The sequence below is a fragment of the Podarcis pityusensis genome (genome assembly GCF_964106645.2).
Source record: "Podarcis pityusensis genome assembly, chromosome: 5".
Lineage (NCBI taxonomy): Eukaryota > Metazoa > Chordata > Lepidosauria > Squamata > Lacertidae > Podarcis > Podarcis pityusensis.
In genome coordinates, this window is record NC_138032.1 from 3,399,155 (window position 1) to 3,414,561 (window position 15,407).

General features: G+C 46.4%; 1 protein-coding gene across 3 annotated transcripts in view; it reads left to right on the top strand.

Annotated features, from left to right (window-relative positions):
• Window positions 1–15,407, top strand: part of MASP1 (MBL associated serine protease 1) — a 109,785-nt gene that overhangs the window by 79,297 nt on the left and 15,081 nt on the right. Inside the window, exons 10-11 of one of the 3 annotated variants that reach the window (XM_081007476.1) lie at window positions 1,569–1,643; window positions 10,792–11,319. In XM_081007476.1, coding sequence (XP_080863602.1) covers window positions 1,569–1,643; window positions 10,792–11,319 — 603 coding nt within the window. Of the gene's footprint in view, window positions 1–1,568; window positions 1,644–3,101; window positions 3,423–10,791; window positions 11,320–15,407 lie in introns of those variants that run through there. The other 2 variants (XM_081007474.1, XM_081007473.1) reach the window with 2 other exon arrangements.

The following is a 15,407-nucleotide window of genomic DNA, read 5'->3' on the forward strand; positions in this document are numbered from 1 at the left end:
AGTTAAACGCTTTAAACACCATACAGCTTCCTTCACCGAATAATACCTTGGTTCGTGAGCGAGGGGCACTTCTCCTCAGTTACCCGCTCTCTTAGCAATCCCACTCCTGAGGGGTTCTCAATGGCATAACAGACCCAGAGGATCTCCTCACCCCTTGCGACTGGCTTGGGATTCTTCTGTACCTAAAAGAACTCTCCCCCTCCTGGCTAGGATGAGACCCAGGAAGCCTGAATTCCCACAGGATCTGCCTCTCCCAGCTCAGACTCAGCCCTCCCAGAACGCTCCTCTCTGTATACCTTCCCCAGACCCTCAACCCGATCTCCCTATCCAAGCTGAGAGGCTTTTTCCTCTTGCTCTGGATAGTCTCCTCAGTGTGGGTGTTTAACTTAACTCAGAACCGTTTCTCCCTTAGTCAAATCCTATCTTGCTCCCTATCTCTCATCTTCAATCCAGCCCTATCTCTTAACCTGACCCTTAGCCCTTTGTTGTTGTTTAGTTGTTTAGTCATGTCCGACTCTTCGTGACCCCAGCAATCTTAATTCTGGCTAGGGATTCATCCAGCCCAGCCTTTTGCATGATGAATTCTGCATATAAGTTAAATAAGCAGGTAGACAATACACAGCCTTGTCGTACTCCTTTCCCAATTTTGAACCAATCAGTTGTTCCATATCCAGTTCTAACTGTAGCTTCTTGTCCCACATAGAGATTTCTCAGGAGACAGATGAGGTGATCAGGCACTCGACACTTAGCCCTATCTCTTCTCAAATCCAGCCCTATCTCTTAGCCTGACCCTTAGCCCTATCTCTTCTCAAATCCAGCCCTATCTCTCAACCTGACCCTTAGCCCTATCTCTTCTCAAATCCAGCCCTATCTCTCAACCTGACCCTTAGCCCTATCTCTTCTCAAATCCAGCCATATCTCTCAACCTGACCCTTAGCCCTATCTCTTCTCAAATCCAGCCTTATCTCTCAACCTGACCCTTAGCCCTATCTCTTCTCAAATCCAGCCCTATCTCTCAACCTGACCCTTAGCCCTATCTCTTCTCAAATCCAGCCCCCTCTTAACCTGACCCTTAGCCTATCTCTTCTCAAATCCAGCCCTCTCTTAACCTGACCCTTAGCCCTATCTCTTCTCAAATCCAGCCCTAGCTCTTAACTGAACCCTTAGCCCTATCTCTTCTCAAATCCAGCCCTATCTCTTAACCTGACCCTTAGCCCTATCTAACTCTTCTCCCTCAGAAGCGGCCCCTTTTATTCTCTCTCCCAAAGTGCTGCTCCTCCCCCTTCTGTGGCCAGCTGACTTTGTAGCCAATCAGAGAGAGGCTCCAGCCTTCAGGTGGAATTTCAGGGGAGACTCTGGTCTGGCTCTCATGTCCATCACAGATGTCTACTAGCCATGAGGGGTCTGCCCTGCATTCACGGTTGGAGGCAGCGGTGCTTCTGAATCCCAGTTGGTTGCTAAATCCCAGTTGATTCTCCTTATAGACTGAAGAAAACCGGTAAGACATTATGACAGCACCACCTAGTGGTATGATTCCTGTCCAGAGCTTGTGTTTTGATCTTCCCCAGGTACCTACACCTGTGATGCCAGGGGCCTATGGAGAAGTGCGGAGCTGGGAACGCGCCTGCCGTCTTGTCAACCAGGTACCTAGATTGCACTGAAATGCAACCTTCATGCCAGCTGGCTTCTCACCCTCTGGTTTTAGATGCAAACCTTTCACACTATGCAGAGCTCCTCGTGTGGCTAAATCAGAATTGGTGCAAGAGGGGCCTGCTTTTGGTGCAAATATGGCATATGATGCTAATTCGCGCCAGGGCAGACCATTGGTACGTTCTGCCCTGTCTAGTAGCATTGCCTCTCCAGGTTTTAGGTGGGAAACCCTGCCAGCCATAATAATAATAATAATAATAATAATAATAATAATAATAATAATAATAATAATTTATTATTTATACCCCGCCCATCTGGCTGGATTTCCCCAGCCACTCTGGGCGGCTTCCAACAGAACGCTAAAATACAATAACCTATTAAACATTAAAAGCTTCCCTAAACAGGGCTGCCTTCAGATGTCTTCCAAAAGTTTGGTAGTTATTTTTCTCTTTGACATCTGGTGGGAGGGCGTTCCACAGGGCGGGTGCCACTACCGAGAAGGCCCTCTGCCCGGTTCTCTGTATTCCCTGTAACTTAGCTTCTCGTAGCGAGGGAACCTCCAGAAGGCCCTCGGCGCTGGACCTCAGTGTCCGGGCAGAACAGTGTCCGGCCAAGTTCTTTTTAACTGGAGAATTGGACCTGGGACCAGGTCGCATGTGCAAAGCATGTGTTCTGCCACTGGTACATGAACTCTGTTTAGAGCCATCCATGAGCTCCCCTGTCACTGGTTAAGCCAGGAGCATCTGCCCAGATTTCTCAGTTGCTGGTGTTAATTCTGGCTAGTAGAAGCTAGGATGGCAAGAGCTCAACCAGGCAGGATTGGTTGGAGAGAGCTTGTTGAGGGAGGGAGAAATCGGATTATTCCATTTGCATTTGAAGGCAAATTACCTAATTTGCTTTTTCCGAAACAATAAAGAAGCAGAGCTCGGCCGTCTTTCAAAACACACGCTTCTCCGAATTTTGCAACAGAGTTCTCCAGACAAGTTAATGGGTCCAAAAATGTATAACCTGGAGGGTGAAGTGTCCACATCAATGCAAATAAGAGTGAAAATGACATGGAAAGAAATGCATATTTGGGGGGGGGGGGAGTTGTTTTGAAAAAAGATGAGCAAAATTGCACACAAACATTAGGAGCACCAAAAGGCTCATGGGGACTTTTCACAAAGAAATTTGCAAATTGATGTGGAAATATGGGAGAGCCAAACTTAAGACTGGGAAAACGAGGAATTGGGAGAAATCGAATTTGTCAGATTCCTCTGTCCCAGGTTCATACCCACCAAGATACAATGTTGAACAGGGGGACGCACATCTTTTAAAAGTGGTTTTTTTGAGCTTTCAGGGTGTTATAGTAACTGTATAGTACAAACTTCCATTCCCTGCCCCCTTTTAAAAGACTGACTGTTTTTTAAACATGCTCTTTTCTGTCTGCTTCTGGTCCTGATGGAATCCAGGCGGGCTGGCAAGTCCCAGGGAAAGTTTTCCAGAGGTCAGAGCAAGTTGGCCAAGAGCTGAGAAATCGCTGCGCTTTGCTCCTCTCTCCTTGGAACGCCAGTTGCCTGTCACTAGGAAACCCCTCTCTCTTCTCTAGCAGATCACTGGCTTCTGCACACAGCTAGAATAAACATTCTGGCAGTGCCCTGTCCCTTTGTCATGGCTTCCGCTGCAATCCTGCACCCACTGGGACCAACCGGGGTTTTCCTTCTGGGTAAACATGCCTTGGCTTGGGCTGCGCTATTTTTAGCCTGTTTGTTTACCATGCTTTCTCCCACTTAAAAAAGAAAACCAAATACCCAAATCATTCCATCTATTTAAGAAGATGGTTCCAAAACACTTTTGGGCCGCTACTCACTTGGTTGCATAAACTTATCCCCAGTGCCAAACTACTTAAAAAATTATTATTATTATTATTTTTATGATGATGATGATGATGATGATGATGATGATGATGATGATGATGAACAGTGATTTGGCAAGATAATAATGCAATAAAATTCAAAAAAAGACACAATTAATTTCACATTTATTCATAATCCAGTTAAAACTACTTAGCTGGTGTAATTCAACAAAACTGATGAGCTTTATCCAGTGATACTGGCTTTTCAAAATCTGGTAGTCATTGACACCTCTAGTGCCCCCCCTGCAGCCCCCTTGCCTCTTAGCGCATCCCCCGCCCCCAGCCAGGTAATCCCTTTGAGGTCTTATCCTGATGCCCACGAAGCTTTTAAATTGCACACAGAGACACACTACACCTTTGGCCATGAGGTGGCGAAAGCATTTGCGTGGCGAGTTCCTGACTCCCTCCAGTGGAAATAAAGACACATGACACAGATATTGAAGCTTAATGGGCTAAATATGGCCACAACTTTATTGGTTACCAGTGATGAGCGGTATTGGCTTAGGCATTGGTCCTAACCGACAATCCAGCTTCAGCCTGTTCGCTTGAAGTCCGGGAAGGGTTAACCACCAGTAGGGGGAGTCCTGCTGATGCACATCAACTAGGAACTCCCCCAGGGTCACCGCTCGGGGGCGTGCCTTAGGCCCTCACCTCCATAGGCTTTGGATAGGTCCACGCCCCCCAGAATCCTTTATCGGACTACCCTTCAATATGCAGGGGAGGTGATGGCGCTTCCTCCCCCCCTTCCAACTACATAACAATACCAATACCAATGCCTAACCGCCTATACCAAGAAAGTTGTGACGATTTGCTATGAGGTAGGCGAAAAACCAAGTAGCTCGTGCCAATTTGCAGGCGATTGGTGGCAGCCGCGAGCAGGAGATTGTCTGCGGCGATTGGGCAGGTGATTGGTGGCTGCTGGCAGCGAGTGGGCAGACGATATTGGTGTCTCTGGCAATGCATGCGATTGGCACCGGTGGTCAGGCGGGTGAGCGATTGTCAGCAATCCCGCTCCCCTAAAGAAAGCTTAACAACTCTGGACAATCTCCCCCCATTTCCTAAATTTGGGGTCTCAAAAAACAGGGGTCGTCTTATACACGGGGGCATGTTGTGCATGGAAAAATAGAGCTGGAAGTTGGATGAGTGGCAGTTTTCTACACTTCCTCTTTCTGCTCTAGATGCCTTTGAAGGCTCAGGTGGATTCTACTGCATCCAGATTTGCCAAATATCTTGGAAAAGTGAACTCTTTGTGAGTGCACTGCCATGCTTTCTGTGTCTTGGGTGGGGGAATGATCTTGGGTGGGGGGGGGAGGAAAGTGAGCAGAAAGAGCGGCGGCAACACCCCTGGCTCTCGCTCAAGAAGCCACATGTGCTCCCAGGCCTAAAAACGGCTGGCGGTCCTTGATGAAGAGCATAGAGGGGGAATGTTCTAATTAATTTCCCTTGCTCTGCCATTTTAGCAGAGCTCCTTCCGTCAAGCTTTCTCTGTCCTTGCCAACCCTTTAATCAGTTTCCATTTTAGCAGAGCCCTAATTTTGCCTACTGACAGTTAAGCAAAACAAATAAACACACACTTAATGTATTTCAGTACTCTTGGCTGCTGTTCAGTTAACTCCAGTGCGATGTAAATTAAAGTAGGAAGGCTGCCAGATGATGTCCTGGTGTTGCTGGTTCCGAAGGGTGTGGAAGGGTGGATGAAGGGGGAGAGAGGTGACAATTCTGCTATGAGGGTGTCCTACCTTGGGACGTGCAGAGATCTCTGCTGGCCATGCCAGCTCTTCAAAATACGCTGATTTCTGTCTCCATGCAAACGTTTATTTTGATTTTCATCTAGCATAACCAGTGGTTTATTCTGGCTGGGCACCTGTGCCTTTCACAGTTGCAAGACAAGCAGATATTTCACAGGTGAAGTGTTTTTCCGTTCTGCAGCTGCCCTGAGTGAACAAAGAACTCATTGTGTCAATCTCACTCGACAGTTTCGCCCCTTGATGTGCAAGCGTTTGCAACAGACAAAGCTCCAGATCAAGCTCTTCACACTTCTTTTTTTTTAAATGATATTTATTAAAATTTCAGAGAGAAAAAAGAATTACAGAAAAACAAAAAGTAAAAATACAAAAAAACCAACAAAATACAGAATACAGAATAAAAGAATAAAAGACACTTAAAAAGAGAAAAAAGAAAAATGGGTCAATCTTTCCATAGCTTACATTCATATCCTTGTTTCCCTGACCTCCTCATACCTCCCTTTTTTGTATTCCAGTTCAATTAATTAAGTCAGCAATTTCTTTCCCTCTTTGTTTTCTCATGATCCTTTAACTTAATATACTATAACTTTAAATTTTCATCTATTAACAATCCTTTTTTACATACACCTTTATAGCATTACTGCTTAAACCACCTAACTTCATTCCAACATCATTCTAACATTCATTAATTTTGCAATATTTCTGTAAATAATCTTTAAATTTCTTCCAATCTTCTTCCACCGACTCTTCTCCCTGATCTCGGATTCTGCCAGTCATTTCCGCCAATTCCATGTAGTCCATCACCTTCATCTGCCATTCTTCCAGAGTGGGTAGGTCTTGTGTCTTCCAATACTTTGCAATAAGTATTCTTGCTGCTGTTGTGGCATACATAAAGAAAGTTCTGTCCTTCTTTGGCACCATTTGGCCGACCATGCCCAGGAGAAAGGCCTCTGGTTTCTTCAGAAAGGTATATATAATACCCTTTTCATTTCATTATAAATCATCTCCCAGAAAGCCTTAATCCTTGGTCCACCAAAGGTGAAAGAATGTACCTTCGGTTTCTTTACATTTCCAACATTTATTATCGGGCAAATGATAGATTTTTGCAAGCTTGACTGGTGTCATGTACCACCTGTATATCATTTTCATAATATTCTCTCTTAAGGCATTACATGCCGTAAACTTCATACCTGTGGTCCATAACTGTTCCCAGTCAGCCATCATTATGTTATGTCCAACATCTTGTGCCCATTTAATCATAGCAGATTTCACCGTTTCATCCTGAGTATTCCATTTCAACAGCAAGTTATACATCTTTGACAAAATCTTGGTTTTGGGTTCTAACAGTTCTGTTTCCAATTTTGATTTTTCCACCCGGAAGCCAATTTTCTTGTCCAAATTATATGCCTCCATTATCTGATAATAATGAAGCCAGTCTCGCACTTTATTTTTTAATTTCTCAAAACTCTGCAATTTCAGTCTATCTCCATCTTGTTCCAAAATTTCCCAATATTTTGGCCATTTGACCTCCATATTGAGCTTTTTCTGAGCTTTCGCTTCCATCAGTGATAGCCACCTTGGGGTTTTGTATTCCAATAAGTCCTTATATCTTATCCAAACATTAAACAATGCTTTCCTGACAATATGATTTTTAAATGCTTTATGTGCTTTGACCTTATCATACCACAGATATGCATGCCATCCAAATACATTGTTAAAACCTTCTAAATCCAAAATGTCTGTGTTTTCAAGAAGCAGCCGTTCTTTCAACCAGCAAAAAGCTGCTGATTCATAGTAAAGTTTAAAGTCTGGCAGGGCAAATCCACCTCTTTCCTTTGCATCTGTTAATATTTTAAATTTTATTCTAGGCTTCTTGCCCTGCCAGACAAATCTAGAAATATCTCTCTGCCACCTCTTGAAACAGTCCATTTTGTCCACAATTTGCAATGTTTGAAACAAAAACAACATTCTAGGCAATACATTCATTTTTATCGCAGCAATACGACCCAGCAGTGAAAGCTTCAAATTTGACCAAATTTCTAAATCTTTTTTCACTTCAGCCCAACATTTTTCATAGTTGTCTTTAAATAAATTCCCATTTTTTGCTGTCATGTTAATCCCCAGGTATTTAACTTTCTTAGCCACTGTTAAACCTGTCTCATTCTGAAACCTCTCTCTCTCAATTGGTGTTAAGTTTTTCTCTAAAACCTTGGTTTTTAACTTATTCAATTTAAATCCTGCAACCTGACCAAATTCTTGAATCAGTTCTAAAACCCTTTTGGTACTAGATTCTGGCTCAAGCTCTTCACACTTCTCGGGTTTTGCTAAAGTGTTGCAGTGTATGCTGCTGTCAGACCGGGATCTATGGGTGGGGTTTTTTCCGGTTAACTGAGGCAGCTTGTCGATTGCCATCCAATTTTAGCTTTCGCTTGAGAAATTCAGCGCTTGTCGTTTGCACTCATTTATGTAACTAGAGTCTCACAGACCCTATGATTTCTTGACACTGTGGTAATGCCCAAATATAATGGGATTCCACTATGCTTGGGTACTAAATGGGCAATCCCAAACCCTGGTAGGCAGCCAGCGGGAGGGGTATAGCCACCTCCACATCCACAGCCCTACCAATTGTTCTAGCCAGGCCAAAAAAGGGGAGCAGATAAAATTACCGTATTTTTCGCTCCATAAGGCGCACCGGACCATAAGGCGCACCTGGTTTTTAGAGGGGGAAATCAAGGGGGGGAATTATTATTTTTCCCCCAGCCCCAAAGAGCAAAGAAGCCAAGACAGAGAGCAGGATCCATCCCACTGGCTGTCTTGGCTTCCTCTTTAGCCGCACGCAACCTCTCTAGCCGGGAGAGGCTGCAAGCGGCTATGGCAATTCCCCCACCTCCCTCAAAAGCCCACAGGAGCTGCGCACCCTTTAAAGAGCGCGCAGCTCCTGCGGGCTTTTCTACGAGGAGGGAGAAGGGACTGACTAGCCACGTCAGTCCCTTCTCCCTCCTGGGGAAAAGCCCACAAGAGCCACGCGGAGCTTGTATGCGGCTCTTGGGGGCTTTTCCTGCCTGCCTCCCCCTGCATTCGCTCTATAAGACGCACATACATTTCCCCTTACTTTTTAGGAGGGAAAAAGTGTGTCTTATGGAGCGAGAAATACGGTACACTTGCCTTTGCCCACTCTTGCACTGGACCAACCAAACTCCACGTCCCACTTCCCCAAATGCCCCATTTCAGGACTTTCTGATGCCTTCCTCCCACCCAGCATGTGGGCTGAATCAGTGGGGCATGCCTTGCCAGTGGGGCTTAACTTATTTAACCCAGTCCTGGCAGATATGGGCAGTGCCAGGCGAATCAGAGGTCTGGCTTGCTCTCTCAGGCTATGCATGGTATGATGTTGGGATGACTCCTGGCCCTCTGACCCGCCGACCACACCGGCCTCCATCGAAATCCCGGAAGGCGTTGGCGCTCCAAAAGAATCTTTCTTCCTCCTTTCCCAAGAGACGCTGGCGAGATCCGCCCGACCGGCCTGCCTTCTGTTTCGTTGCCAGCCCTGGACACCTCCGGAGAGCGGGCAACTTGTCCTGGCTGGCTAGTGACTGGCACAGCCGGCTGCCTCCCTTCACCGTGCATGCTGGTGGGGAGATCGGCCACTTGCTTTCCTGCCCCGCAAAGGTATTCCGGATCTCTGAGGGTGCAATGATGGACAGCACCAGGGTGTGCGAAGGCATCATTGCCTGTAGATTATGCCATGGGTCTCCTTGAGGGAAGCTTATGTACATATCTGCATCGGGCATTTAAAGCGGCATCGTACCGCTTTAAACATTGCAGGCAGTTGGGCAGGACGGCCCTTTGGGTCCCCGACAATCCTGTAATTCTATGAACCAGTCGAGAATCCTGGGAACTTCAGTTTGTTAAGGGAGCTGAGAGTTGTTCAGAGGCCCCCAATCCCCGCCACAGAGCTATGTATGAAGAGCCTGCTGGGTCAGGATGAAGGGGACCCCGCGAGCAGGATACAAACACAACTCTAGTTGAGATTATTGTATTGCAGGGGTGACCCTCAGGGTCCCTTCAATAATAATAATAATAATAATAATAATAATAATAATAATAATAATAATTTATTTATACCTTGTCCATCTGGCTGAGTTTTCCCAGCCACTCTGGGCGGCTTCCAATCGATTGTTAAAAACAATACAGCATTAAATATCAAAAACATCCCTAAACAGGGCTGCCTTCAGATGTCTTTTAAAGATAAGATAGCTGCTTATTTCCTTCACGTCTGAAGGGAGGGCGTTCCACAGGGTGGGTGCCACTACCGAGAAGGCCCTCTGCCTGGTTCCCTGTAACCTCACTTCTCACAATGAGGGAACCACCAGAAGGCCCTCAGAGCTGGACCTCAGTGTCCGGGCTGAGTGATGGGGATGGAGACGCTCCTTCAGGTCTACTGGGCCAAGGCCATTTAGGGCTTTAAAGGTCAGCACCAACACTTTGAATTGTGCTCGGAAACGTACTGGGAGCCAATGCAGATCTCTCAGGACCGGTGTTATGTGGTCCCAGCGGCCACTCCCAGTTAATAGCAGTTTCCCGGTCACCTTCAAAGGTAACCCCACATAGAGCACATTGCAGTAGTCCAAGCGAGAGATAACCAGAGCATGCACCACTCTGGCAAGGCAGTCCGCGGGCAGATAGGGTCTCATCCTTCATACCAGATGGAGCTAGTAGACGGCTGCCCTGGACACAGAATTGACCTCCATGGACAGCTGTGAGTCCAGAATGACTCCCAGGCTGCGCACCTGGTCCTTCAGGGGCACAGTTGCCCCATTCAGGACCAGGGAGTCCTCCACACCCACCCACCTCCTGTCCCCCAAGAACAGTACTTCTGTCTTGTCAGGATTCAACCTCAATCTAACAACTCTCAGCATCCACAACAGACTACAGGTCCCAGGATTCCATGGAGGGCATGCAAAATGTGTGCTCTACCACTGAGACATAGACATAGGCCATAGAACATAGATGCAGGTGTCCAGCAGCAATTGAGGGTCTAATTCCAGGAATTACCAACATATATATATATATCAGATATACTGTATGAAGTCCTAGTGTTTTGCCAGTGACATTTGATGGATTTCCATGTGTATATAATCTTGGTGTGGTCCATTGAGCGGAGCTCTTGGCATGTTAAATTCAAAGCCTCGGGACTGAAAATTTGTAATTTCATAATTTAAAACTCTGCTGGTCAATTTGAAATTTCAATTGTTTGAATTGATATACCTGAATGCTGCCCAGCTCTAAAATGACAAACGATCCAGCGCACCTTTACACAGAGTAGCCCTGTAGGACTTAATATAGGAAACAAAAGTTGGAAGCAAGGCAGGAACTTTTCTGCCGCCCCCCAATGGGGGGGGAATCCTGGCATAATCTACTTGGAGTCACAGTTTGGCTACTTTTGGGGATGGATCCAGCCCTGGTCGTCTAACCATCTGCTCTGTTGTTTTCTTTCCCCAGTTTGTGGGCGGCCGACGCGGTCGCTGCCCACCCTGATCAAGCGCATCATTGGCGGGCGAAACGCAGAGCCCGGATTTTTCCCTTGGCAAGCCCTGATCGTGGTGGAGGACACGTCCCGAGTGCCGAATGACAGGTGGTTTGGCAGCGGGGCCCTGCTCTCTGAGTCGTGGGTGCTGACCGCCGCCCACGTCCTCCGCTCCCAGCGCCGGGACAACACCATCATCCCCGTTTCCAAAGAGCACGTCACCATCTACCTGGGCCTTCACGACGTGAGGAACAAGGTGGACGCCGTCAACCGGACGGTGGAGAAGATCGTCCTCCACGAGGCCTTTGACATCCAGAACTACAACCACGACATTGCCTTGGTGAAGCTGAAGGAGAAGGTGACACTGGGACCCCATGTCATGCCCATCTGCCTCCCGCAGTACGAACACGAGTTAGAAGGACCTCAACCCAACACGTTGGGCCTGGTGGCTGGCTGGGGCATCTCCAACCCCAACATCACCGTGGACGAGGTCATCAGCTCTGGCATGAGGACCCTCTCTGACGTTCTCCAGTATGTCAAACTACCAGTGGTCCTGCACGCTGAGTGCAAGATGAGCTATGAATCTCGGTCGGGGAACTACAGCGTCACTGAGAACATGTTCTGTGCCGGCTATTACGAAGGCGGGAAAGACACTTGCCTTGGGGACAGCGGGGGAGCCTTCGTCATCCAAGACCTGGAGAGCCGGAGATGGGTGGCCCAAGGACTGGTCTCGTGGGGAGGCCCCGAAGAGTGCGGGAGCAAGCAGGTGTATGGGGTCTACACCAAGGTCTCCAACTATGTGGACTGGCTTCAGGAGAAGACCGGGTGGACATTCAGGGGGGTCGAGAGGAACAGATGAACCTTTTGAGAGCCTTTATAGGCCGTCAGTTGTTGTTTCCCACAAACACACACACACAGAGAGAGAGAGAGAGAGAGAGAGAGAGAGAGAGAGAATAAATGTGTACAGTTGTTATTAATTGGAAGGAATCGGGACCGTTCCTCTAAGCAGCGCTCCTGTCAAACAAATATCACATTTTCCAAGAGAAGGAACTCAAGATGTCCAAAAGGGAACCAATTCCAGATCACTGTTTGATTCCCCCCCAAAAGTGTTGCCTGATGTCAATGTGATGTCTGGCGATTGACAGGTAGACATCCTCATCAACCAGACAAACTTTGCCCCCCCCGGGGGGGCACAGGAAATAATAATCTGGCCTGTCCCTGAGTCTCCTTTCCCACCCTGCAAAATGCACAGTTTCCCCCACTTCCAGTTTAACACGAAAGCGTGGAATTAAAAGCCCAGGAAGTCACCGTTTAAATGCAACCTCTAAGTAGTCGACTTTGTCTGATGGCCAGTATGTTGCTTAATTGTGTGGCTCAGAGAAAGAGAAGCCCCCTCTAGTGGTCACTTTCTGCATTTCTTTCTTTCTTTAAAAAGTTTGACTTTATCGTGAATCCCTCCCTTTGAATGTTTAAAACATTGAATTGCAGAGTTTGTGTCTTTCGAATCTGCCCCCAAACTCCAGCTCTGTGATAGTGATGGGGTTTCCTGTATCCATAAATTCAGTCTTCGCAGTCAGACATCCTCTGAAACATTGCAGATTTCTTTGAAATCCAAGGCTTGCAAAATTCAGTCTGGAATGTTCGAAAGCGATTTGTGGGAATTTGGTGAATTCCATAATCCATATCACTCATTTCTGCACCACTTCCTTGAATTCTGGATTCAATGTTAGGTTGGTGCTGCCTCGCCCACCCTGCCCCATCCCTTGTGCCCAAGAGAAATGTATTTTGAAATTATGGGATGGGAAGGAGACATTCGCCTTTGTCCCTTTTAGAGGGAAAAGAAGGCATTGGATCTCACTCTTCGGCCCTCGGTTAAAACTGCTTCCTTTTTTTAGGGCAGGCTTCCCCAAACTCAGCCCTCCAGATGTTTTGAGACTACAATTCCCATCATCCCTGACCACTGATCCTGCTAGCTAGGGATCAAGGGAGTTGTAGGTCAAAAACATCTGGAGGGCCAAGTTTGTTTGTTGTTGTTGTCGTTTTGTCGTTTAGTCATTTAGTCGTGTCCGACTCTTTGTGACCTCCTGGACCAGAGCATGCCAGGCACTCCTGTCTTCCACTGCCTCCCGCAGTTTGGTCAAACTCATGCTGGTAGCTTCGAGAACACTGTCCAACCATCTCGTCCTCTGTCGTCCCCTTCTCCTTGTGCCTTCCATCTTTCCCAACATCAGGGTCTTTTCCAGGGAGTCTTCTCTTCTCATGAGGTGGCCAAAGTACTGGAGCCTCAGCTTCAGGATCTGTCCTTCCAGTGAGCACTCAGGGCTGATTTCCTTAAGAATGGAGAGGTTTGATCTTCTTGCAGTCCATGGGACTCTCAAGAGTCTCCTCCAGCACCGTAATTCAAAAGCATCCATTCTTCGGCGATCAGCCTTCTTTATGGTCCAGCTCTCACTTCCATACATCACTACTGGGAAAACCATAGTTTTAACTTTACGGACCTTTGTTGGCAAGGTGATGTCTCTGCTTTTTAAGATGCTGTCTAGATTTGTCATTGCTTTTCTCCCAAGAAGCAGGCGTCTTTTAATTTTGTGGCTGCTGTCACCATATGCAGTGATCATGGAGCCCAAGAAAGTAACATCTCTCACTGCCTCCATTTCTTCCCCTTCTATTTGCCAGGAGGTGATGGGCCCAGTGGCCATGATCTTAGTTTTTTTGATGTTGAGCTTCAGACCATATTTTGCACTCTCCTCTTTCACCCTCATTAAGAGGTTCTTTAATTCCTCCTCACTTTCTGCCATTAAGGTTGTGTCATCTGCATATCTGAGGTTGTTGATATTTCTTCTGGCAATCTTAATTCCGGCTAGGGATTCATCCAGCCCAGCCTTTCGCATGATGAATTCTGCATATAAGTTAAATAAGCAGGGAGACAATATACAGCCTTGCCATACTCCTTTCCCAATTTTGAACCAATCAGTTGTTCCATATCCAGTTCTAACTGTAGCTTCTTGTCCCACATAGAGATTTCTCAAGAGACAGATGAGGTGATCAGGCACTCCCAATTCTTTAAGAACTTGCCATAGTTTGCTGTGGTCGACACAGTCAAAGGCTTTTGCATAGTCAATGAAGCAGAAGTAGATGCCTTTATGGAACTCTCTAGCTTTCTCCATAATCCAGCGCATGTTTGCAATTTGGTCTCTGGTTCCTCTGCCTCTTCTAAATCCAGCTTGAACTTCTGGGAGTTCTCGGTCCACATACTGCTTAAGCCTGCCTTGTTTTAGGGGGTCAGTTCTTGCTTAATGCTCAAAGCCAGCCTTAAGCAACCTGTTGCCTCTCCAGATGTTCTGGGCAGCAACAGCTGTGCTAGATGAAGCTGATGGCAGTCATAGTCCAAAACATCCTAAGGGCACCAGGTTGGCAAAGGCTTTTCTTAGCCTTCAAGCCAGGTGAGCATCTTTAACAAAAGGAAGGGGCTCTTGCTTGTGCATGCTGGCAGGAGGCAGCTGCAATGCTTTAATTCGGGACTGCAAATTTGAATATGTTCAAAAGCTTCCCAATGTGAAAAATCAGTCCAATGAAAGATGGTACCCATCATGGTTTTGGATCACTGGGGTTTTCTCAGCACTGTAAGGTCAAAGGTCTTTTCCTAATTTGAAAACACTCCTTGGAGTGATAAACTTTGTTTTAGTAAAAAGGACCAGGCCAAACTACTCAGTCATCCATCAGGAACTTGCCTGAGTACAGTGGTACCTCGGGTTACAGACGCTTCAGGTTACAGACTCCGCTAACCCAGAAATATTACCTCGGGTTAAGAACTTTGCTTCAGGATGAGAACAGAAATCGCACGGCGGCGGTGGGAGGCCCCATTAGCTAAAGTGGTGCTTCAGGTTAAGAACAGTTTCAATTTAAGAACGGACCTCCGGAACGAATTAAGTACTTAACCCGAGGTACCACTGTAGTGGCACTTCACTGAAGGTGCGTATGCACCTTACGTGTAAAGCGCATTTGTAGAGCAAGGAAGGAATGCTGGGAATCAAAGTTTGCCCCTCACAAAGCTACAATTCCCAGCACCCTTAGCAAACTACAGTTCACGGGATCCTTGGGGGGAGTGCTTTGAATGCATGGTGTAGAGATGCAACTTTTTCCGCATGAAAGTTTTGTGAAGGGTTTACATGACGTTACCCTCACCAAAACTCACCATTTAATCCAGATATCTCATTTCCATGGTGTGTTTTACTCTCGGATAGGGAAGTTTTTAATGTTTGATGTTTTATTATGCTTTTATATTTGTTGGAAGCTGCCCAGAGTGGCTTGGGCAACCCAGTCAGATGGGCGGGGTACTATTATTATTATTATTATTATTATTATTATTATTATTATTATTTCTGTGTACATGGTAAATCCGGATTAAAGGGGAAATAATACGGGGTGGCATTTTGGGAGAAGGATGTGGTTGCTGCAAAAACCTTGGATATGTGAGTTTCACCAGGTCCATAGGGAACTACTGTGTGGAAGCAATGAGGAAACACTGAAAAAAAATCCTAAGAAACATGTTTTATGTTACTATAATACATGCTTAGAAAAACATTATTGG